This window comes from Saimiri boliviensis, chromosome 2 (assembly GCF_048565385.1).
Source record: "Saimiri boliviensis isolate mSaiBol1 chromosome 2, mSaiBol1.pri, whole genome shotgun sequence".
Classification (NCBI taxonomy): Eukaryota; Metazoa; Chordata; class Mammalia; order Primates; family Cebidae; genus Saimiri; species Saimiri boliviensis.
This window is the reverse complement of record NC_133450.1, coordinates 44,560,381-44,582,870: the sequence shown is the minus strand read 5'-3', so window position 1 is coordinate 44,582,870 and position 22,490 is coordinate 44,560,381. Positions and strand designations below refer to the sequence as shown.

Sequence of the window (22,490 nt, the reverse complement as noted above, 5' to 3'; positions counted from 1 at the left end):
CAGACCTCCAGGTGATCCATTACTGAAGATGGCCATCAGAATAAGACATGCAAACCTGCACCCTGCACCACTCCTGCTCATAGCTTCCATGCTTCCTTCTTCTTAAAATCCCTTTAGCTAGCCTAAAAAATTTGAAACAGTCTTTGAGGCACTAGTCCACCGTCTCCTCAGGTTGCTGGCTCTTGAAGAAACCTGCTTTTCCTTCCACAAACGCTTGTCTCGAAAGTCTTACTTTTGGGCAATGAGCAGCTGACCCTTAATTTGGTTATACTATCACTTAGGAAATTTCAAGGGTTTTAGGAGCTCTGTGGCAGGAACCAGGAACAAAGTTCAAATTTATTTTATATCATACCACAGGTACCAACTCCCATGACTACCTGGATGGTGACAAGGACAGAATTCTCTTCTCATCCTTCTTTCTCACTCTAAGTATACCTACACAGATATGCTATTAGGAGGGAAAACTTTCCCTCTACCAACTTTGGTTCAGGGGGTGGGAGCTTGTGAATTAACTATAGACAGGTTAACAGGAGGAAAGTAAACAAGCTGTATTCATAACCTGTGGAGGCATTCAGATGAAGAGGCTTGATGAAGAGCTAGAGATAAAAGTTTACTTATCAACTCATAGGTGAAAAGGAGGGAGAAATGGCTTCTATAGGAAAACAAATGACTTTTGAGAAAGACAAATGGAAGCTTTGGATAAAGCTTTACACAATTTTCTCGGAATATCTCCTGTCTGGGTGAAGCTGTCCTCACAGGGTTAACAAGAGTCTTGGACAGAAATACAGTTATAAGTAAGCATTAATCAAGCTACACTTTGACCCACTTCCTTGTAACCAAAAGTCACGAACACCAGATACTGACTATTTGCATTCTCATGGTTCCCATAGAGCAGATCTCTGACATTTGAATCATAAGGCTTTATGCAGATTCTGAATTCCAGCAGAACAGCTGATACCACTCAGTTTAAACAGCCCCACAGATTAGCCGGGCACGGTGGCCTGTAATCCCAGCACTTTGGGAGGCCAAGGCGGACAGATCACCTGAGGTCAGGAGTTCAAGACCAGCCTGATCAACATGGCGAAACCCCGCCTCTACAAAAAACAAAAAATTAGCTGGGCATGGTGGCGCACCTGTAGTCCCAGCTACTAGGGAGCCTGAGGCAGGAGAATCGTTTGAACTTGGGAGGCGGCATTTGCAGCCAGCCGAGATTACACCACTGCACTCCAGCCTGGGTAACAGAGTGAGACTCTGTCTCAAAACAAAACAAAACAAAAAAGAGCCCCACAGATTAACCGCATCAGCATGAGAATACTATTTTTTCATCTTCTTGTCCCATGACTTCACTTCCACCCACTCCAAAGCCCTTAAAATCTTTAACCTCAAACTCTTTGGGGAAATGGATTTGAGGTGTCCTTCCATCTTTTGGTTTGACAGCCCTGCAATTAAACCTCTTCCTCTGCTGCAACCTGGTCTCTTGGCATAATGATATGCTATGCACATCAGGCAAAAGACCTATTACAGTTACATAAGGACTCCTTTGGAGGGAGCTAATGGTAGGGGCATTTCTGGGAGGCTCTACTATAGTCAGGTGAGAGAAGTTCAGATAAGATTTTTTCTGTATCTGTTGTAATTCTAATGTTTTCAGTTTTGTCCTTACACATGCACACACACACACACACACACACACACACACACACACTTCCATTCTTAAGCAGCTAGCATCTTCATATATCTTTGCTCCCTAATTTCCTTCTAAACATTCAAAGGGAGAAGGAAGGGCTGCGAGAATTGCCTTTGAGATGAATCATTCTCTCTGGAGAAATTAAGACAAATCTTCTGTGTTGTGGTCACAGATATGATGGCCATTAGTCTTTGACCAGAGTTTATGAGGTTATTAAGGTACATGCATGTTTATAAACTAGAGAATTAAAAAATTGGAGAAAAGGAAATAATATCATAGCACAGTCTTCTCAGGAACCTGCAGTTTAAGTCCTTTATTACAAGGAAAACATAAACAATCTTTCAGTCAGTAAGAGCACATGAGTCTTAATGATCTAGTACATTTTTTAATACCTTGACTTACTAGTGTGATTCCAAGGTTGGGAAAATTCCCAATATCACCTTCTTAATCTTGTTAGACCCAAACATAACAGCAATGTCAAAAAATACAGAGTTCGCATTTTGCTGGCATACATTTCCAGATTTTTAATGCTTCCCCCGACAGGTGAATTTTAAGGATAACAAAAAGCAGACACTTTCAAAACATTCCTTGTGATGAAGCAGAAAATGTAAGGTCAGCCAACAGAAAGGACAAGTAGACCCAAGGTCAGACAAGCAAGTTTATTGACCTGTGGGGCAACAATCAGAGGAGGCAGCCCCAAGCTTACAAAACGAGGGGTCTATATGGGATAAGAGGGGCTTAAGGGAGTCTTTGGACCGAGATAATCTATCAGCTTGTAACAAGCACAAAGATAGTTTATCAGCTTGTGACAGACTTACAAAATACATCACCCTGTGACTTTTGTGGCAGCAGTTTAAAAAAACCCCAGGATTTTACAGGTATGTGTAAAACAGGAATTTACAAGTATGTGTAATAAAAGTTTGTATCTTATGACCTCCCCCGAGCTGCCCAGATGGCTGAAAGCAGGCTGTGCTCATTGTAGCCTGTCTGGTAGCCTTGCTGCAGTGCCTAGATAAGAGTTTAGGAATGCAGCTGCAGAGCAACCTGGGGAGGGGGGCAGTCAGCTAAGGGGATTTTCTGGGGCAGCTTGTCCCTAACAGAAAAAGCCCTGGATTGGTGTCCAGCTAAACTGGATTTTTGTCTCAATTATTTCATTAACTTTATAGTCTTCGGCAAATCCCTTAACTTTGAGCTTCTATATGTAATGATACCATTTTAAGTGCTGTGGTATTAAAATGTGATAATATAGATGAAAGCATTTTGAAATGTTTGAAATACTACATAAATACACACAATAACTAAATTCCAGAGGAAAGGATATAAGAGAGCTAAGCTGACCAGTATTATAAAAGGAAGTTTTTTTATACTGACCAGTATTATAAAAGGAAATTTATTACAGAAAAGCCCAGCCTCATTCATTATAGGTTTATGTCTCCATTTCTCTTTGATGCAATGTATTTAATAGAATGAGTTATATAGAGAAAAAGAATAAGAAATGAGCTGTGGAGACAGAACCTGGGCCAGCTCAAATGCATTACTAACAGCGATTCAAGGAATAAGTGTAAGGCCAACCACTGGCGATAATCCTTACAGGGTGGCATCTAACTGTCAAAGTGCACAGGCACCCCTGGGTTACCCTCACAGGCAATGACAACACGTCTAGTGCTGGCCGTGGCTCGATATCTGCAGTTGGGTACCCTGGAACTTCCTGTCTCTCTGCAATCTGTGACCTTCACTACACCCTCATGGCAGTTCATCCTGCCATTCTTGCATTGGATATTGGCAGTGCTGCAGATACTACGAATGTTCCAGATATCTTCATGGATGAAGGTGTTGAAGCGCTTGCAATGATTCGAAGTCATCTTCCGTCTTTGCATCATCAAGTTGCAGTAGCCATCATTGCCACCTGTCTCCTCAGGGTGCACGTGTTGCCGCAGGAATCGCTGGTACATGCGATCCTGACCATAGGAGGGCTGGACCAGCCCCAGCCCCACCAGGGTCAGTAGCAGAAGCAGAAGCAATGAATGGGTCCTCTGCAGAGCCATCAGTACCTTAGAGGTGCCTAGAAAGGAAAGCAAAGGCAGGAGAAATAAGGTAAGAACTGGGCACTGGAAAGAGGTGTTGAGAATAGCAAGCTGACATCTTGACTTCATGGTCTCCCCTTTCCTCCTTCTTGTATGGACCATCTTCCCACTCATCTCTGCTACCTTTCCCATCCCTGCTTCCCCAAGAGTTTGCAAACATGATCTCTTCCAAAAGCAAGACCTTTCTCTTTGACAGAGAGAAGTTGCTATAGGCAGTATAATGACACAGGGCAGGGACTGACTGGGTGGCTGCCAGGCTTGTACAGTCAGAGTATAAAAAGAGAGAAAAGGTGAACCTACATGAAACTGTAGCTGTGTGTCTCTTGGGGGAATTCTGCAGGTGTATGATCTTTGGGGAGTGTTTGGTTCCTGGGAGGCTCCAATTCCCAACAGTTTGGATAGAATCAGGATATGTCAAAGAAAGTTTATAAACTACTTTTAATACCTTACATCTGGGAATCTAGGTGGAGGAAGAGGATAGAGGAACATTTAGGGTTTGCCTTTCCTCTCATATGACTATTCTTATTCTTTTTTGTTAATTTTATTATTTTTCTTTTTTTATCATATGACTATTCTAATGTGATTTAAAATCTATTAGTATAATTCTAGAATAATATATGTAATACATTAATCTAAAATGTGTTATTCTAATTCTAATGTAAAATCAGGTTCTTTTGGAATTCCTTTTAATTCTATTTAAAAGAAAAAAAAAAGAGTACCCAGTTATAGTACTTAGAAGACAGTTGAAAATAGCTACTGTTTGAATGAACTAATAAATGAAATGAGTGAGCTAATAAACAAATACAATTAAATGGATAGAGTAAAAGTGTTTCCCAGGCTTATGAAATTGACTAATAAGAAAAGCTAATAAAGATTTTAAAAATAAACTTAAACAGCACAGTATCCTCCAAAGAAAACTTGGATTGTATCTTCTCCTTGCTGTTTCTATGTGTAACATAAATCCTCCAGGCCAGGAGATACACTGCTTTGTCTTGCATCTATTCCTGATGTTCCTCCTGTCTTCTCAGTATTGTCGGCAGCTGTCTGTTTTCTCCGGTTGCAGCCTCACTGTGTTGTCATCTCTTGGCAATGAAAAATAAGCCTATATTTTATAGCATTAAAAAAAATCCAGAGCAGCAACAAAAACAGTATTGTTATACAGTTTCAGAACATTCATTGCTTTCACTAAAAGATTAAAGAAAGGAATCCAGGCCTATCTTAGTCTACACCTTGTGTAGACTATCCTCTACTGGCTCACTCATTCCATGCCCCAAATATGCAGGATGTCTAAGACATTTATGTTCAGCATCGCTGTTTCTCAGCAGCAGAGTATAATCAAGATTAGAGGCGAAATCACTCACCAACCGATTAGCCAAATGCTGCCATCTGGCTGTCACTCCTGGAACTGACATGAATTGTGAATCTGCTGGACTCTTGGAGCAAAGCAGGGTTGATTCACTAAGGCGCAGAAAAATCATCCCTGATTCAACAGGAAGTGAGCAACCCAAATTAGCAAGGGCAATGTTTTGAGAGTCAGGCAGCCCAACTCTACGTGTGCAGTCCAAGGACTGGGCCCAGCTGAACTCCTAGTTTGATGTATACGGGTACTATTGTCTTTTGATTTCAAATTCTGCTTTATAATGGTGGATTGCATTGTGTGAATGACTGAAATGGCTTCCAAGGGACCTGTACTTTATCTTGTTCTACTGAAAGCCTATCTTTTGATTACTGATAATGAAAACAGTATCAAACATGGCTATTGTTCTTTTAAATGTCACCTCCTATATCCACAGCCACCTTTTACCTTTGCCCAGAGAGATATAAAGCTCTATGTCATATTCGTGTGCCTACAGCTGTAGATGTGAGATATGGTGTTAGGAAGAGAGAGAAGTAAAGAGGTTGTGGGAGGAAGGGCAGATGTTTGACTGATTTCCTCTTTGCCTCAAGAACAATGCATGCAACTTCTGAAGGTATACTTAGTACTTGGATTATAGCTTCAGCAGATCAATATACTTTGGGTTATTTTTCCATTGGCACTTCCAGTTTATATGGTTTTATCTACTTTCTCTTATCCTGATTCTTTGTGACCAAGAATATGGTTTAGCAAGATAACTGGCTACAGAGAAAACCTTACCTATTCATGCAAGAGCAAACCCAAGACATCAGCTTTTCTACACTAACCAAGTAAACAGGACATAGAAAACATTTGAGGACAGCAGGCCAATGTAGACACCAAGAGGTTCATGGCAAAGCTCTAGCTACAAGAGAAAATTGAATCATCTCCACATCATCCCAACACATACTTTTGGATCAGGATTTTCCCCAAACGCTTTCTCCACTGCACCACCCTGACTCACAATAAGAACATCTTTTGACATTGTGGTCTAAAACATTGAGGCTGTGACCATGAGAAAATTGCTTAACCTTTCTCAGCATATTTCCTCATAAGTAAAATGACATATAATACCTACCTCTTAGGGATGTTATGAAGAAAAAATGGGAAAGTCAATGTAAAGTGCCTATAAAAAGAAGGCCTAGCACATGCTAAATGCTCAGCAAATGTTGGCAATTACTGTATTAATTTATTACTATTTCCATTTTTCTTGGTTCCCTCTGCTTCTGTCAATCTGGATAAAATAATGAATGGCTACACTGAGTTGCATATATTATTGACCCCTTTTTATTTCATAGAGCTAGCTGTATTCCCAACAAATTGGAAGTCTGTTTTTAAACTATAAAATATCTCAGCCACTAGATCCCTAGAGAATTTTTTCCTCTCCAAATTGCATAGAATTTTCTTCCTTGTATGTCACTATCCTTCAAAGGACTTGGCATTTTGGAGTTCTCCTTTTCTTTCCTTGCAAAGCCAACAATCACAGCTGACCAGGACTTCCAATTCTTCACGATTTACTTACGATAAAATGACCTGCCTGTGACTTGATATTTTATTTTATTTTATTTATTTATTTATTTTTATTTTTATTTTTATTTTTATTTTTATTTTTGAGACGGAGTTTCGCTCTTGTTACCCAGGCTGGAGTGCAATGTTGCGATCTCGGCTCACCGCAACCTCCGCCTCCCGGGTTCAGGCAATTCTCCTGCCTCAGCCTCCTGAGTAGCTGGGATTACAGGCACTCGCCACCATGCCCAGCTAATTTTTTTGTATTTTTAGTAGAGACGGGGTTTCACCATGTTGACCAGGATGGTCTCGATCTCTTGACCTCGTGATCCACCCTCCTCAGCCTCCCAAAGTGCTGGGATTACAGGCTTGAGCCACTGCGCCCGGCTTGATATTTTATTTTAAACAGCTTGTGGTTGTGATAGAACAAGAGGCCCAGACCAAAAGGGACTAGGAATGCTTACCCAGCTGCCAGGACCATCAGCAGGTCAGGAAACACCCCCATCCCACTGCCATGTGATTTCCTGTGAAGCAGCCATTTCCTTTAACACCAGAGCAGACTATGCAGTGACAATGCTCCAGGCAGATGTTTGGAGATGTGAGTTTTCACAGCTTATGCTGTGATCAGTATGATAATGGTCCATGCCTTTGACTTGCCATGTGAAGGCCTTGAGTGGGGGCAATGATCTTGAGTAACATCGTCTCGCCTCAAGGAGCTAGTACTGGATGGAGAATTTGAGAAAAGGGCCCACACAGTTCGCCAAAAACTGTGACTTTCGCTACCCCAGGCTGAGCAAGAGTCCCACATTGGGTGGCTCTAAAAAAAAGATAAAAATAAAAAAACTGTGACTTTCTCATTTTCTGAGAGGCTTTTGAGATTTTGTAATATGGCAAATTTTCTAGTAAGAGAGGTTTGGAATACTTTTTTCTATTTTCTTAGGAAATGACAGTGTTTTCCATTTTGAAATAGACTAACCCAAAGAGGAGAGATCCCTGTGCTGAGCACACACAAGCAAGCTACTTCTCAAACCCATTTCTAAATGTAAATATCTGCAGTGAGGCTGGGCTCTCCGAGGTGGTACCTGGACCATGCTCTATAACCTGAGTACTGGGGAGCCAGGGCTTTTGGCCCACTGTAGGGCAATATTGGGAGCAGGAGAGGCCACCACAGGGAATAATGAGATCACAATAATTATGTGTTCACAAGGCAGTGAAACTGCTGATTTATAACTAATTTATTGGCAACCACTTTCTAAATAAAATATCCAGGCACTTATTGACAGAAATTAGGTAACAGGAAGCTAACCACTGATTGAACAGTGTATTTTACAATGAGAGTATTAAGTTGTATTTACTTAAAAATAAATCTTGAAGGAGAATAAGGGGTAAACTTGGAATCGTTTTTTTGAGATGAAATTTCCGTCTGTCACCAGGCTGGAGTGCAATGGAGTGATCTCGGCTCACTGCAACCTTTGACCCCCAGGTTCAAGTGATTCTCCTGCCTCAGCCTCCTGAGTAGCTGAGACTACAGGCACACACCACCACGTCCAGCTAATTTTTGTATTGTTAGTAGAGATGGGGTTTCATTATGCTGGCCATGATAGTCTCCATCTCTTCTTCTTCTTCTTTTTTTTTTTTTTGATATGAAGTCTTGCTCTTGTCCCCCAGGCTGAAGTGCAATGGTGTGATCTTGGCTTATTGAATCCTCTACCTCCTGGGTTCCAGCAATTCTCCTGCCTCAGCCTCCTGAGTAGCTGGGATTACAGGTGCTTGCCATCACACCGGCTAATTTTTGTATTTTTAGTAGAGACAGGGTTTCACCATGTTAGCCAGGCTGGTCTCGAACTTCTGACCTTAGGTAATCTGCCCAACTCGGCCTCCCAAAGTGCTGGGATTACAGGTATGAGCCACTGTGCCCAGCCAGAATCTTTTCATAACTTCCCCAAAACATCACACTTGCCTGACATTAGTTGATAAAGTAAAAGATTACAGATAAAATAATGTAATTGGTTTTTGAAATTTATATAAAATAACCATGAAAAGAGAATATCCCTGAAGCATTCCATTCAAACATTGAAATTATCTCTTGCTACCCTGAATGAATTTTGGTACTTATGCTGGATTACGTGTGTGTGCGTGTGTGTGTGTGTGTGTGTGTGTGTGTGAGAGAGAGAGAGAGAGAGAGAGAGAGAAAGTATAATAATCTGTTGCTATGTAGGTACTTGGTCCTTAGAAACTCCTCCTGAAGGTCTCATATTTGTAGAAGTAATATTAGTTTACTATTTGACAGAAAAAAACAATTTGCCTCTCTTGAAAATTCTGCTTAGTGGCTATGAGCCCTGGATTTTTTTCATCTCTCTCTGTAGATCAATTTACCATTCTTTCCCTCACAGAGAGGTAAAGTCTACCTCCCTAATGACTTGTAAAAAACTGACTAATAAGGAAAAAGGTGGCCAGGTATGGTGGCTCAAGCTTGCAATCCCAGCACTTTGACAAGTCAAGGTGGGTAGATCACCTCAGGCCAGGAGTTCAAGACCAGCCTGGCCAACATAGTGAAATATTGTCTCTAGTAAAAAATACAAAAATTAACCAGGTGTGGCAGTGCATACCTGTAATCCCAGCCACTCAGGAGGCTGAGGCAGGAGAATCACTTGAACACAGGAGGTGGAGGCTGCGGTGAGCTGAGATTGTGCCATTGCACTCCAGCCTGGCGACAGAGTGAGACTCCATCTCAAAAAAAAAAAAAAAAAGAAAGAAAGAAAAAGGCATTTCTATTCTATGCAGTCCTCGCAGGGCGCAACCAAGAAGAGAAAATGGGGGAAAGATCAATACGCCCAGAATCAGTGAGAAGACTCTGATTCTTATTGATTTCAGAGACATTTTTATTTATTAAACATGTTGTCAAACAGAAAACAAAAGGTCAAGGTGGCTCTTTCTTTGGGCCCTTGGCAATGAATGTTGCCACCACTGTTATGGGGTGCAGAGGAGAAATGTCAGGCAAGGACAGTAGAGCCAGCACTGGACCAGTGGCCCATTGGTTACGGACGGAAAATGGACTCATCTAAGTGGACAGGTAAGCCATTTTCACAGGCAATAACAATGTTTCTGAACCCTGCTGTGGCTCGGTACCGGCATGGAGGCCGGGGGGACCCTCCTATATGCCTGCAAATGGTGACCTGGAAAGCAGACGTGCTTATTCTTTGGTTTCCGTTGTAAGGCTGTCCATTCTGATTTCCACAGATGGCCTTGATGCTGGCCTTGTTGCCATGAATAAAGGTGTTGATTTCTTTGCAGGGTGAGATCATGTTCCTTAACCTCATCATTTTTTCACAGTATTTGTCATTCCCGTTCTTTGTTTTGGGATCATAGTGCTGGTCCAGGAACTTGATGTACCTGCTGTCATTTTGAGCCAGAGTCGGTGGGGTCAGACCCAGACCCAGAATGAAGACCAACAACAAAAGGTGCGGGCCCATCACCATCTCTTCCAACACAGGCTCCTGCCAAGGGCAAAAGGAGACGTAGTAGGGGCAAGAACAGCATTGCCAAATTAGGCTAAAGGATCAGGAGCTTTGCTCTCTGACATGGCATCATGAATCAGATCTTTGCTGCCACCAAATTATATCTTTTCTTTTCCCTTCCTCATTAACCTCACACCTCTTGTCAATCCATTCCTCTGGAAATTTAATAGTGTCCTGAGCACAGCCTCTAGCTCCGACCATTCTTTCCTATCCTTTAGAATCACTGAGTATTTCTCTATCAGTCATGACATTACAAAATCTACTCTCTCCTTAATTCATTTATTAATTAATTGAATAACAAACCTTACATAAGTCTCTACTGGTATCAAGGACTGTGCTAGGTCCTGAGACACAATGACCATTAAGACACACCAAATGCCTCCCTAACAGGAAATGAGGCAGCCATAGGGAAAGGATGGGGGCTTCAATGTATTGAGATGAGATGTAACACAGGAGGTAAGAGCTAGGAAGAGAGAATTTTAAGGGAGTGGTCCCCAACATTTTTGGCACCAGGGACCATTTTCATGGAAGATAGTATTTCCATGGAAGGGTGGGAGATGGTTTCAGGATGAAATTGCTCTAGCTCACATGATCAGGCATTAGATTCTCTTAAAGAATGCACAGTCTAGATCCCTCACATGTGCAGTTCACAATAAGCTTCCAGCTCCTATGAGAATCTAATGCTGCCTGTTGATCTGACAGGAGGCGGAGCTCAGGCGGACAGGCCACAGATCGGAATTTGGGGACCCCTGTTTTAGGGAACCCTGAGCCCAAGGAAGGGTCAACCACAGAATTGTTTACAACATGATTCTCGTTAATTAGTCAGCTAATGCAAAGAAAGCAGTTGAAAGCAGTTTTATCCTGAGTTGAAAGGAAGCAGATCTACTTCCCCAAGAAGTAGGTGGTTCATGGCCAAAGGTAAATTTCTTATGTACTATTTAGAAAGAAGAGGGAGGAGCATAGAAGAAGACACACAATGTTTGGAAGATGGGTCTGGATCAACTCTTTTTTTTTTTTGAGATGGGTCTGGGTCTATCACCCAGGCTGTAGTGCAGTGGTGCTATCTCGGCTAACTGCAACCTCCACCTCCCAGGTTCAAGCAATTCTCCTGCCTCAGCCTCCCAAGTAGCTGGGATTACAGGCACACACCATCATGCCTGGCTAATTTTTTACTTTTTTGAAGTAGAGGCAGAGTTTCACCATGTTGGCCAGGCTGGTCTTGAACTCCTGACCTTGTGACCCGCCTGCCTTGGCCTCCCAAAGTGCTGGGATTACAGGTGTCAGCCACTGTGCCCGGTCTGGAATCAACTCTTACAGAGAAGAAAGAGGAATTCATGCTTATTCTTAGGAGCTTCTCGCATTGGAAGCAACTGAGATTATTCTAGAGAATATTTTCTAGTTTCTCCTACATTTGTACTTACGCTGTTACACAACAGGCAAATGCTGCCACCATGTGATTAAAAAAAATGCCTTAGACTTTTTCATCAACTCAACGGCCTTAAAATTTGCTCTAATGATTTCTTAACATCTTTTCAAAAGAAGAATGAGAAAAAGAGGATTCCTGTCATCACCTCTCAAGAGCTGTCAGTCTCAAACTGTAGAACACACACAACCCAGGAATGGTGCATCAAACACATCTTTAGGTAAATACAATGCTTCTTCATGGAGCATAATTTTAACTCAATGACTGATCACTGAAAATAGAACTAAACAAATATGAATTATAACAAAACAGAAAGCAAATTTCTTATGAACTTTAAATATTCTATTGCTTATGAAATTTCAAGATTAGAGAATTGAAAGGTACCTGGTATTTGTGACAAGCAGTTTCTGACTATATATATATATATATATATATATATAGGGTTTTTTTTTGCAACTACATCTGCATTTTTTTGCAACTACATCTGCATATATTTTTAATTCTTTGGACATTTTTTTTTTTTTTTTTTGAGATAGAGTCTCTGTAGCCCAGGCTGGAGAACAGTGATGTGATCTAGGCTCACTGCAACCTCTGCTTCCTGGGTTCAAGTGATTCTCCTGCCTCAGACTCCTGAGTAGCTGGGATTACAGGTATGCACCACCACACCTGGCTAATTTTTGTATTTGGGGTAGAGACGGGGTTTCACCATGTTGGTCAGGTTGGTTTCGAACTCCTGACCTCATGATCTACCGGCCTGGGCCTCCCATGCTGGGATTACAGGCATGAGCTGCTGTACCCAGCTGAACAAAATTTTAAAGACCATTCAGAGCCTTTAAAAACCACTACAGATCTAATCCACATTATGTCTAATATATGTGAATATCCCTATACATTTGACAATAAAAATAACTTTTCACTGTAAAATTTTACCTGATTTTTAGAATTTTTCTTTTTAAATTGTTTCTGAGTAACTCACTGACTTTGTGATTGGCCATGATTTCTTGGTAGTCATCACACATACTGAGAATTTCTCACAAAGGGAGGAAATTACATTTAATTACATAATTACATTAAATTACATTTAAGAATGTAATACAATTCTTATGACCCCTAATGTAAAAATAAATGGTACATTTCATAGACATTAAATTAATTGTTAACTTTTTATTTTGGGCTTCTCTTGTGTGTAAGTCAATGAACATCTTCATATCAAATAGTTCTGTAGCCCTAGCAGGAAGTGCCAATGTTATACAAGTCGTGGAGATATTGCTGTTCACAGAAGGGAATCTGAACTTAAAAAGTCCTAGCACTAGGCCTGTGGTGTGGCTAGTTCCTTCTGAGAGCATGACCATGGATCTAGAAAGACACGGGACTCCAGTGTTCTGTGGTTACATGGGAAGACATGTGACTGGGTGAGCAAAGTCGGCTCTCTTTCTAATTCGCATTTGGTATTGATTCCATTACAAATGATAATCTATAAACTTAATGGAAACATTTCCAGCTGCTATTTACTTCAGTATTGTGGAATGAAAAAATTCCTTAGCATATAATTTGGAATTCTTCAGCAGTGTATCAAATTTGTCTGCATTGACATTTGTCTATACTTGAGAGAGTTGCTACGTCTAAAAGTCTGAAATTCCATGGTGAAATTGTGTTCTTGGGAGTTTATCAAGAAAGTGGTATATGATTGCAGAATGGAGAGCCAGCCCTAAAGGTGTAACAAGTATTCATTAATGCAGCTGCTCTAAATACAGCTACTGGGCTGCCATGCCACCCATTTGCCACGTTCTTCACATTTACATCATGCTTTTCAGTCTCCTGCGTGTGTTTCCTGTTTCTAGTTTTTTGGAAGATCACATCAAAGTTTTATTAATTGGTAATCAACTAAACCTCTTGCTCTGTAATAAACAAATACTGACTTCTAATGTTAAAGGTCTCCCTTACATACTCAATATCCTTCTGTCTGGTGACAGAATCCCAGAATTCAAAAATCAGGAAGCAGAACCAGGGCTGCCATTACCTAAAAGAGTCATTAGGTGGCAGTGGTGGATAGGAATGTTACTAATGTCTTCTCCAGGGCAGACAGTACTTGCAGGAGGTGCCAATGCTGTACAAGTTGTGGGGATACTGCTGTTCACAGAAGGGAGTATGAGCCGGTGAGCCTGTTTAGAATCTCCATCCAAACTCTCTGCGACAGATATTAAGACCAAGAACACCTTACTAGATATAAGTGCTAAAGCAAAAGCCACAAAACTCAGGATCTACCCGTAAGGATATCACAAAATAAAGACCGACCTGTTGTCAGGTTTCACGGTGCCATTTCCAAACATGCCACTACCCATGTGACGCTGGGCAAACAACAGATTATTCACTTGTTAGTGTTTCTTAGGGGTGTATATTCTACAGAACTCATATTATTCACCTTGAGTCAACATGCTTGCTTCACAATAACTCCTCAATAATATTTTTTAAATAACTGATTCCATTTTTCTCTCCAGGCCTAGGTTTGTTCATCAAAAAAATAAGAGAGTTGCTAGCTTTAAAAATCTGAAGTTTCATGGTTCTCATTAAGAATAATAGAGGCCCTGCTAGTTTCAATAGTAAAGGTCCAGTGACTCTCAGTTACAGAGACAAGTTTTGTATAAGTTTTGTTGGGAGCACAAGGCACCAACTGGAACAAGTAGATGACAGGATGACCTGTAGCCCAATCTCACTAAGATGCATCATCTCATAAGGCTCAATGTGTAAGCCAAGCTCACATAACACCTCTAAATAAGTTGCTGGACATCACAGGGGCTTTGCCTCCTAAAAAGCCACTTGCTTTTTGAGTATGAAAGCTCGCACGTTCCAGTCTGCAGAGGTAAAAGAGTATCTTTACTTCTGATTTGCAGAATATGCACATTCATTTTGCAACAAGTCAATTAAGTTTTGCTCGGGCTTACTGTAATCTTGATTTCCTAAGACATCCAGGAACCAAATCCCAGCAAGCATACACCAAAACCACCAATATCTAACATCTGCTCCCTCACTCAAAACTTTCTCAATATATTCAATTCTAACTTTCTCAAAAGCAAGGTAAAATGGAATTGGGAGAAAGCCAGTAAGAGACAGATTATTTGTGGTGTAAATGTGAACCTGCCTAAGCCAAGGGTACAGAGTCCTCTAGAAATATCCTTCTAGGCATATCCTTTTAGATACCTTTGGTATCCTTCCATGCCCAAACATGTAACTGTCAGTCAGCTCAGCTTTTTGTCAGTGGAATTAGTCCCAGCTGGTTTTTGTTTTGTTTTTGAGAGATGGAGTTTTCTTGTTCTGTTGCCCAGGCTGAAGTGCAGTGGTGCAATCTTGGCTCACTGTAACCTCTGCCTCCCAGGTTAAGGCAATTCTCCTGCTTCAACCTCCCGAGTAGCTGGGATTACGGGTGCCCACCACCACACTCTGCTAATTTTTGTATTTTTGGTAGAGATGGGGTTTCACCATGTTGGCCAGGCTGGTCTCGAACTCCTGACCTCAGGTCATCTACCTGCCTCAGCCTCCCAAAGTGGAAACACATCCTGAGGTCAAAAGAAGTCTGGGATTACAGGCATGAACCATTGTGCCTGGCCCCAACTGTTCTTTAGAGTAACTTTATCTTCTGTCTCAAACTAATCTGCTAGTTTTCACAAGAATTAATATTATCTCCCACTCCCCACAGGCAAGGTCCAGTATTCAAGAGATTCATCAAATTTTACACACCAGGGAGTTAACTTGATAGTTTATGATGAGTAACTATGGTTATCATTTTAATAAATGTGGCTTCACGCTTTTATATAACCCAGGGAAAAATCTCCCAAAGTGAGAGCCTAACACCAAAGGCATATTCATCCTTTTATCACTTTTCCTTCTTTCTTCCCTTCAACCTGCCATTGAGCCTTCTTTTGATCTTGGGACATGTTCCACTTTGTTTTCAAAGAGCATCCAAGCCAGACACAGTGGCTCAGGCCTTTAATACCAGCACTTTGGGAGGTCAAGGCAGGTGAATCACAAGGTCAGGAGATCAAGACCATCCTGGCCAACATGGTGTGAAACCCCATCTCTACTAAAATACAAAAAATTAACTGGGCGTGGTGGCATGTGCCTGTAATCCCAGCTACTCAGGAGGCTGAGGCAGAGCAGTCGCTTGAACCCAGGAGGCGGAGATTGCAGTGAGCCAAGATGGTGCCACTGCACTCCAGCTCGGCAACACAGCAAGACTCTGTCTCAAAAAAAAAAAAGGATCCAAAACTTTTCTGAGAAAAGAAATCAGCAGGAGTGTTAGAAGGAAACAGTGCTAAAAACACACTTTCTGTTTCTGTCCTTGTCAAGCCACACATATAATGACTGTAGCAGGGGTGAAGGACAGAGGATGGGGGAGGACTCCAGATGCCCTTTGGCAAATGGCTCCCCCAGACCTTTGTGGATTTTATCACAATTTAGAAATCCCCCCTAAACTTCCACTTGCTGCCTGTCTCACTAATTTCCCGTTATCCACATACTGACCATCCCAAAGGAAACTTTAGAATCTGATCCATTTTCTTTTTAATTCATGAGCTTGAGCCCAGAGGCTTTAAAGGGAGGAAAATGGTTTCACTGAAATGGATGGACGACTAGAAATAATACATAAAACAAATAGAACAATAGATTACCCAGGAGGAAGAATCTGATGAAAATCTGGCAGTTTCCCTTCAATGGGAGATGGGTTCCAGCTGTTTGTTCCTTGAGATGGGTTCCAGCTGTGTGAACCTGGAGGCCTCTCCAGGTTCTGATTATATAGTGTTCATAATAAGGGGGTGGAGAGAATAAAGCTAAGGACTCCCAATCCTAGCAGGGACATGAAAACTCAGGACACTGCCCTTGAACAAATGAAAAGGGTCATTCACCTTTTCCCTGGGCATGATTGGGTTAGATATTAACCAATCTGAATGGACTAGAGATTTGTCTGGAAGGAAAAGTTTGAGAAACATGGCCTTCTGTTGAAAAGTTGCCTTTTTCTGCTGTCTGTGGTGCTTACTCTTGTCTATGGCAGGACTGAGGTTTCACTATTCACATGTAATAGTCTGGATTAATAATATAGCATCTCTGGCCAGGTGCAGTGGCAGACACCTGTAAATCCCAGTACTTACAGGTACTTATGGAGGCTGAGGTGGGTGGATCACAAGGTCAAGAGATCAAGACCATCCTGGCCAACATGGTGAAACCCCGTCTCTGCTGAAAACACAAAAATTAACTGGGCATGGTGGTGCATACCTGTAGTCCCAGCTACTCAGGAAGCTGAGGCAGGAGAATCACTTGAACCCGGGAGGTGGAGTTTGCAGTGAATCAAGATCATGCCACTGCACTCCAGCCTGGTGACAGAGCAAGACTCTGTCTCAGGAAAAAAAAAAAAAATGTATCTCTGATCTTCTTGGGCCAACTCCAAGAACTGCTTTGGAAGATGTCACAGAGTAAGATATGGTCTTCCAGTAGGATACTTTTCCACTGTGCTTTCTATTTATCGTTTATCATATCACATCATTTGGTTTCATGAAAGGATGCTAAGCAGGTTATTCCATCGATTTTAAAGAGCCAGGAAAGCACTTCTAGAGAAGGTCGTGTGACGGCTATTAGTACACTGCCTGTGGTTGAGGTTGTACCCACTCAACCGCTGAGCTTCAAACCCCCCGAAGTAGGCTTGCCATGTTTCCTGGGCTGCTTCTTCCATCTTTACCTGTCCGCAAGAGACTAACCCTGAACATTCAATCTTCTGATCCTTGTAATTACAAAACGGCTTATCTCCACCATCACAGCAGGGCTGTAGATCCATTGCTTGCGTAAAACAGTGGGCCAAAGGTCACCAGGATCACTTTATAAATCTTATAGTTCCCGATATCAGACAACGGCAGGATACCAACTGTTTCACAGACCCCCAGCGTTCACCCGCTGTGGTGTCGGATCTAGGACGGTGTTACCTTTTTAAAAATCCTCAATCCTCTGTTGTCATCCACCTACCTCCAAGTATTCAGTCTGGTTGCTCTTGAGAAGCTGTCAAGAAAAGACAGCCTGCCTGCCCGTAAGACAAATGCTCTTGAAATCACAATAATTATAATATTCAGTGTGATCTTTCATTTTGTGAAGCTCTCACATACATAACTACCTTTAGCACCAGGACTGTGTGAGCCAGGCATTATGTAAATATGTTCTGCTCATGAGGAAACTCCAAGATCAAATAACAGATGAATGGTAGAGTCAGACTTTGAACCCTTCATATGCAAGGAGAAAACTGACCCGCCTTTCCAGACTCAGCTCAGGCAACGCCACCTCTGAGTCCCAAATGACCCTCCTATATCCCATCCAATTCCCGGAGGGGTTGCTCACTTCTTTCTTGCAGATTCACTGTACCCAGTACATATCCCCAATGAGACAAGCCTGGAGCAGGGGTCCCAAGGTGACTGCATTGACTTGGTTTCAGGTATGTCAAGTTGTGTGTTTGAAAAGCTGGTGAGTCCACCTGAGGGAAGCCTATTTGCATAAGAGTCTGTGATGCCCCTGGGAAAGGATTCATCCTATTGGAAAAACATGATGAAGGGCAGGAGAAAGATAGGAAGGCCAGAGAGCAGCGTTGGGAAAGGGGTTCGGTGTGTGTGTCATTCACATCCCCTTCTTATGCAGCTTCCTGGGTCCTAAGAGAGGAAACTTCAATAAAAACTGGAATAAATAAAAAGGTTGCTTCCTGAAATCTCTTTAAGATTCAGAAAACACATAGAAAGTCAGTGTAAAGAAACAGACCACAAGGTTGACAGGGGAGGATGTAGGGGAGGGGCAGAATAAAGTACTTTCCCCCACATGAGGGTCCTCTTGGGATGAGGCAAGCCTGGACACAAGAGCTACAGCACGAGGCCAAACCATCTGCTCTCCCAGAAAGGAAGAGGACGTGGGCATCTTCAGATGTTCTCAGCAGCACTGGTCCTTCTGTATGGCAGGGACAGGTCTCCCACAGGGAGCTGGAGCAGAAAGGGAGTTAAAAGGCAGCTTCACTGTGTAGGCTAAAGGGGCTAATTTGCAGGTACTTTTACATCCTGTGGGAACTTCAAGAGTGCTCAGAGAAGAGTGTGAGCTGATCTGGAGTTCTCATAACATGGCTGGGATCGATCTACTTTGACTTCACCTTGCTGTAACCAGAGAAACCGGCCATTAACCAACACTCCTTTGCTAATTGATCTCACTGACTCTGTATTCTCAGAATTTAAAACAGTGACTAACACTTCATCCCAAAGTTGTTTTTTGAGATTTCAATACATTGCCAGGGCTCATCTGGAACTCCTGGGCTCAAGCGATCCTCCTGCCTCAGCCTCCAGAGTAGCTGAGATTACAAGCACACATCACCACACCCCACACTCAAACTGCTTTTGTGATGCCTTGTTTCCAGGATGCACCATCTGATCTCACTTTAGAGACCTCGCCCATGCGAAGTCTCCTGGCTTCTCTTAAAGGCTTAGAGACATAATTGGGTTTGGTAGTAGTTACAAAATAAGGCCATCATGATTCTCTGGCAGAGCAGAGAGCTTCCTAGATTCCCAGCAAAGTGCTAGTTTTATGAAATCCCACTGATATGCTTTCATTCTTGAGGTATTGGTCCTCACTCCAAGGCAAAAATCCTTAGGAGGGTAAACTCTTTCAACAGCTGTCTGTCATTTACACATCTTTAGGCATGTGCTTTAGAGCTCATCCTTAAGAACACGTTTTGGTAACTGAAAGGCCCTGAGGATTTGAGGAGAAAGAAAAGTGGGCAGCATGGGGAAACTAGGGAGGGATGAACTTCACTTGTTTTTCAGCTTTGTTGGGGCACCATCCTGCCTGAGCTTCACTTTTTTCCTTGTCCTCTTTCTTTCTCTCTGCAGCCCCAAGCAAATGTTGAGCTAAAAAGAAAAAGGTCAGCAGTGAGAAGAGGACTAAGCGAATGGCCTTAAACTGCTTTCCCTCAGTCCCCAGTGCCTCAGGGGTACTGGAGTCTTCTGGGAAGGAGCAAGCTTGTCTCTGACCAGTACCTGTAAACACTAAAGGTTGTTTTGCCAAATGCCAAAGTCCGAAGTGTTTCCGGAACAAAGAAAAGCAATGGTAGGTGGGGCCCAGGGTGGGTCTCCTCCTGGCATCTGACAGACTACTCAAATGCTCAGTTTCCTTCTGTGAGCAAACATAGCACCCGTGAGTGGTAACTATTTTAAATTAATCACACATCACTTTTTAAACAGACTTTGAAGAGCTGAGCTCTGAAAAGTTATCAGCCACTCATTCGTTAGGGAGGAGAGCTGACAGGCTCATTCAACACCCAACTGCCTCAGCAGTCATGAATGGAGGCGGCAGCCAACTCCTACAGCCTAAGATAACTTGGTCAACAAAAACACCCGCTTTTGAGTGATTTACCAGAAAAGGACTGAGGCAGGAGAATAGCTTGAACCCAGGAGGTGGAGGTTGCAGTGAGCCAAGATCACATCACTGCACTCCAACTTGGGTGACAGAGTGAGACTCCATCTCAAAAAAAAAAAAAAAAAAAAAATTGAGACCACTTTAACTTGAAAGTTACCCCCTTTTCCGGAGATTTTTTTTTTCTCTCCCTCCCTCAAGCCAATAATGTCCCTCCACACAGACATGGGATGCATGGGTACTCTTCCCTTTCCTTCTTCATACAGAGTGTATACGTTTCATTCTGTCTTAGGATTAATTATCAAATTAGATGATGAGAGGAATGGACTAAATAATTTCTAAATTTCTTCATTACTCTAACATTTTTTGTCTATAAGCATAAACTTATTCAATAACAGAAGTCACAGGTGAAGAAGGAAAAGCCCACGTGAAAAGCAGAATCATGGCTCCAGGAAGCAACGACACTACTGATTGAAAGAGAGTGGGGACAAAGTCCTGCTGACATGCCTGTATTTCCATCAAAGGCAAAAATTAAACGTTTACTTTTTAGCCAACTCCAGGCTTTGTGCCCATTCCCTCTTTGTCCTTATTCCTTCTTTCCCAAGTATTTCAGGGAATTCTTCTAACTGTTTATGGAGAATTACTGAGAATCTGCTTAAATACAGATTAAATAAGAACTTCTAAAGAAGGGTTTCATTGGCCTGCATTGGTCCACTTTTTTATCCATCTACTTTAATTTGAGTCTCGTTGGCAAATGCTTCCAACAACAACTTGACAAACCTCTTACTCTTGCCTGCTTATAACCTGATTATCTGCTTTGAACAATAGCTAAAGCCATTCCTCTTTTCCTGGAATGGGTTTTTTCCATCCTCTCTGCCAAACTATAGTTCATCTACACATTACTGGAGTACCTTGTGTCCTGTTACTAACATCACACCACTCCGTGCAGTCATAGAACAAGAGTGGGAGGGGACCTCTGAGACTGTCTGTCCAACCCTCATATTAAAAAAGAGGCAACTGAGGAACAGAGAAAGAGACATGTATTGCTTAAGGAACTCATAGCATTTGTGGGACTAGAACCTTTATATGCACCATACAACTTTTTTTTTAGGAGTCTTGCTCTGTCACCCAGGCTAGAGTGCCCATCTAAATATTGTATTTTCAGTAAAGACAGGGTTTCACCATCTTGGCCAGGCTGGTCTCAAACTCCTGACCTCCTGATCCACCCGCCTTGGCCTCCCAAAGTGCTAGGATTATAGGCGTGAACCACTGCACCAGGCCCACACAACTTTTATATTCCATACTAGTACTTCCTAGAAAATCAAAGCTAACTTTCAAGGTGCCACTAAAAGTTGCTATTTAAAGGAAACCTACATTGACTATTACCATAAATTCAAAACATATTTTACTCTGCTTGTCATCAGTAAAAGAATTGCTTGAAGTGTATGGAATAAACCTATCCTCTTGCAAAACTAGTTAATGGCTCTTCAACTCACTGAAGACCTGAGGCTGCTTCTTGGAAGGTGGTCCTGTGCTGCAGATAATTATGTCACTTGGGTTTCTGGTGATTACATTATGACTTGATTCTAAGATTCTTACTCTCACGAGGGAGGGTCTTGGCTCTTTTGAGAGTTCCCTAGACCCCTGAGTGGTGATAAAATTGTTTTTACTGTCCTTCCTTAATAAAGATGTTGCGCTTTACCCACGTCCTGCTGTTAGCACTACTTGATGTGCCGTCTCAGAACGAGAAAAAGGAGGATCCCAACCTTCCAGCAGGAAGGCTTAGAGAAGAGGCTGTTGGCAAGTGTCTCTAAGAATTGCACAACACTGGCTGAGGGTGGGTTAAGGGTGGGGAGGCAGAGGAGAATAAACAGAAAACAACAATCCCAATGTTAGTTAGGCTTGCAAAAACTAAAGCCTGCTTCAAAAGTCGGGTGATTAACCTGAATAAGAAGCAAAGCTTCCTTAGTTGTGGCAAGCGCAGGCCTCCCAGGGCCTCCCTTAGCTCCCCCTCCGAGCCTACTAACCAACAGAAGCGGCATCTCTGCCCAGCTGCGCAAAGTAAAAATCGGAGTGGGAATGTAAAGTCGTTAACTCATACAAATACTGGACTTTCGCCTCCCTCCCCATTCCTCCCTCTCCCAGCCCAGTCCCGCAAATGCCTCCCAGGGGAGACCCAAACTGCCTCTACCAGGAAGGGACTCCCCGGCCAAACGCCCCTGATGAAGCTACCAAAGAGGAGGAAGAGCAGGAGGGTGAACCCACCTCGGCCTCAGAACAAGTCGGCAGAAACGGGCAGCACAGTGGAAAGAAGTTTTGTTTCTCAACCGCTTCTTCCTCCCTAGTTCGATGCTGGGAAGCTGGTAAGAAAACGCAAAGATGTTCTTTGGAAACCTGCTTTGCATCTGGGTGGGGTTGGCGTGCGTCCGCGGGGTGAATGTGTAGACACGGACGCAGAGGGGTG

The 22,490-nt window shown here is 42.4% G+C and overlaps 2 protein-coding genes across 5 annotated transcripts; both read right to left on the bottom strand.

Annotated features, from left to right (window-relative positions):
• Nucleotides 1–1,982: 1,982 nt before the first annotated feature.
• RNASE4 (ribonuclease A family member 4) lies at nt 1,983–22,382 on the bottom strand. 3 transcript variants are annotated; one of them, XM_074393178.1, is made up of 3 exons: nt 22,292–22,382; nt 16,750–16,834; nt 1,983–3,746 (listed from the first exon to the last, which is right to left on the bottom strand). In XM_074393178.1, exon 3 carries the CDS (start codon nt 3,727–3,729, stop codon nt 3,286–3,288), a length of 444 nt encoding a protein of 147 aa, XP_074249279.1. In that variant the 5' UTR covers nt 3,730–3,746; nt 16,750–16,834; nt 22,292–22,382; the 3' UTR covers nt 1,983–3,285. The 3 variants fall into 3 exon arrangements, with proteins under 3 accessions (XP_074249279.1, XP_010333423.1, XP_003924434.1); XM_010335121.3 differs by lacking the exon at nt 16,750–16,834 and having other exon boundaries at nt 22,292–22,381; XM_003924385.4 differs by lacking the exons at nt 16,750–16,834; nt 22,292–22,382 and adding an exon at nt 16,273–16,356.
• On the bottom strand, nt 8,282–22,375 carry ANG (angiogenin). 2 transcript variants are annotated; one of them, XM_003924384.3, is made up of 2 exons: nt 22,292–22,375; nt 8,282–10,164 (listed from the first exon to the last, which is right to left on the bottom strand). In XM_003924384.3, the coding sequence occupies exon 2, from the start codon at nt 10,144–10,146 to the stop codon at nt 9,706–9,708; it is 441 nt and encodes a 146-aa protein (XP_003924433.1). In that variant the 5' UTR covers nt 10,147–10,164; nt 22,292–22,375; the 3' UTR covers nt 8,282–9,705. The 2 variants fall into 2 exon arrangements, with proteins under 2 accessions (XP_003924433.1, XP_010333422.1); XM_010335120.3 differs by lacking the exon at nt 22,292–22,375 and adding an exon at nt 16,273–16,362.
• Nucleotides 22,383–22,490: the final 108 nt, after the last annotated feature.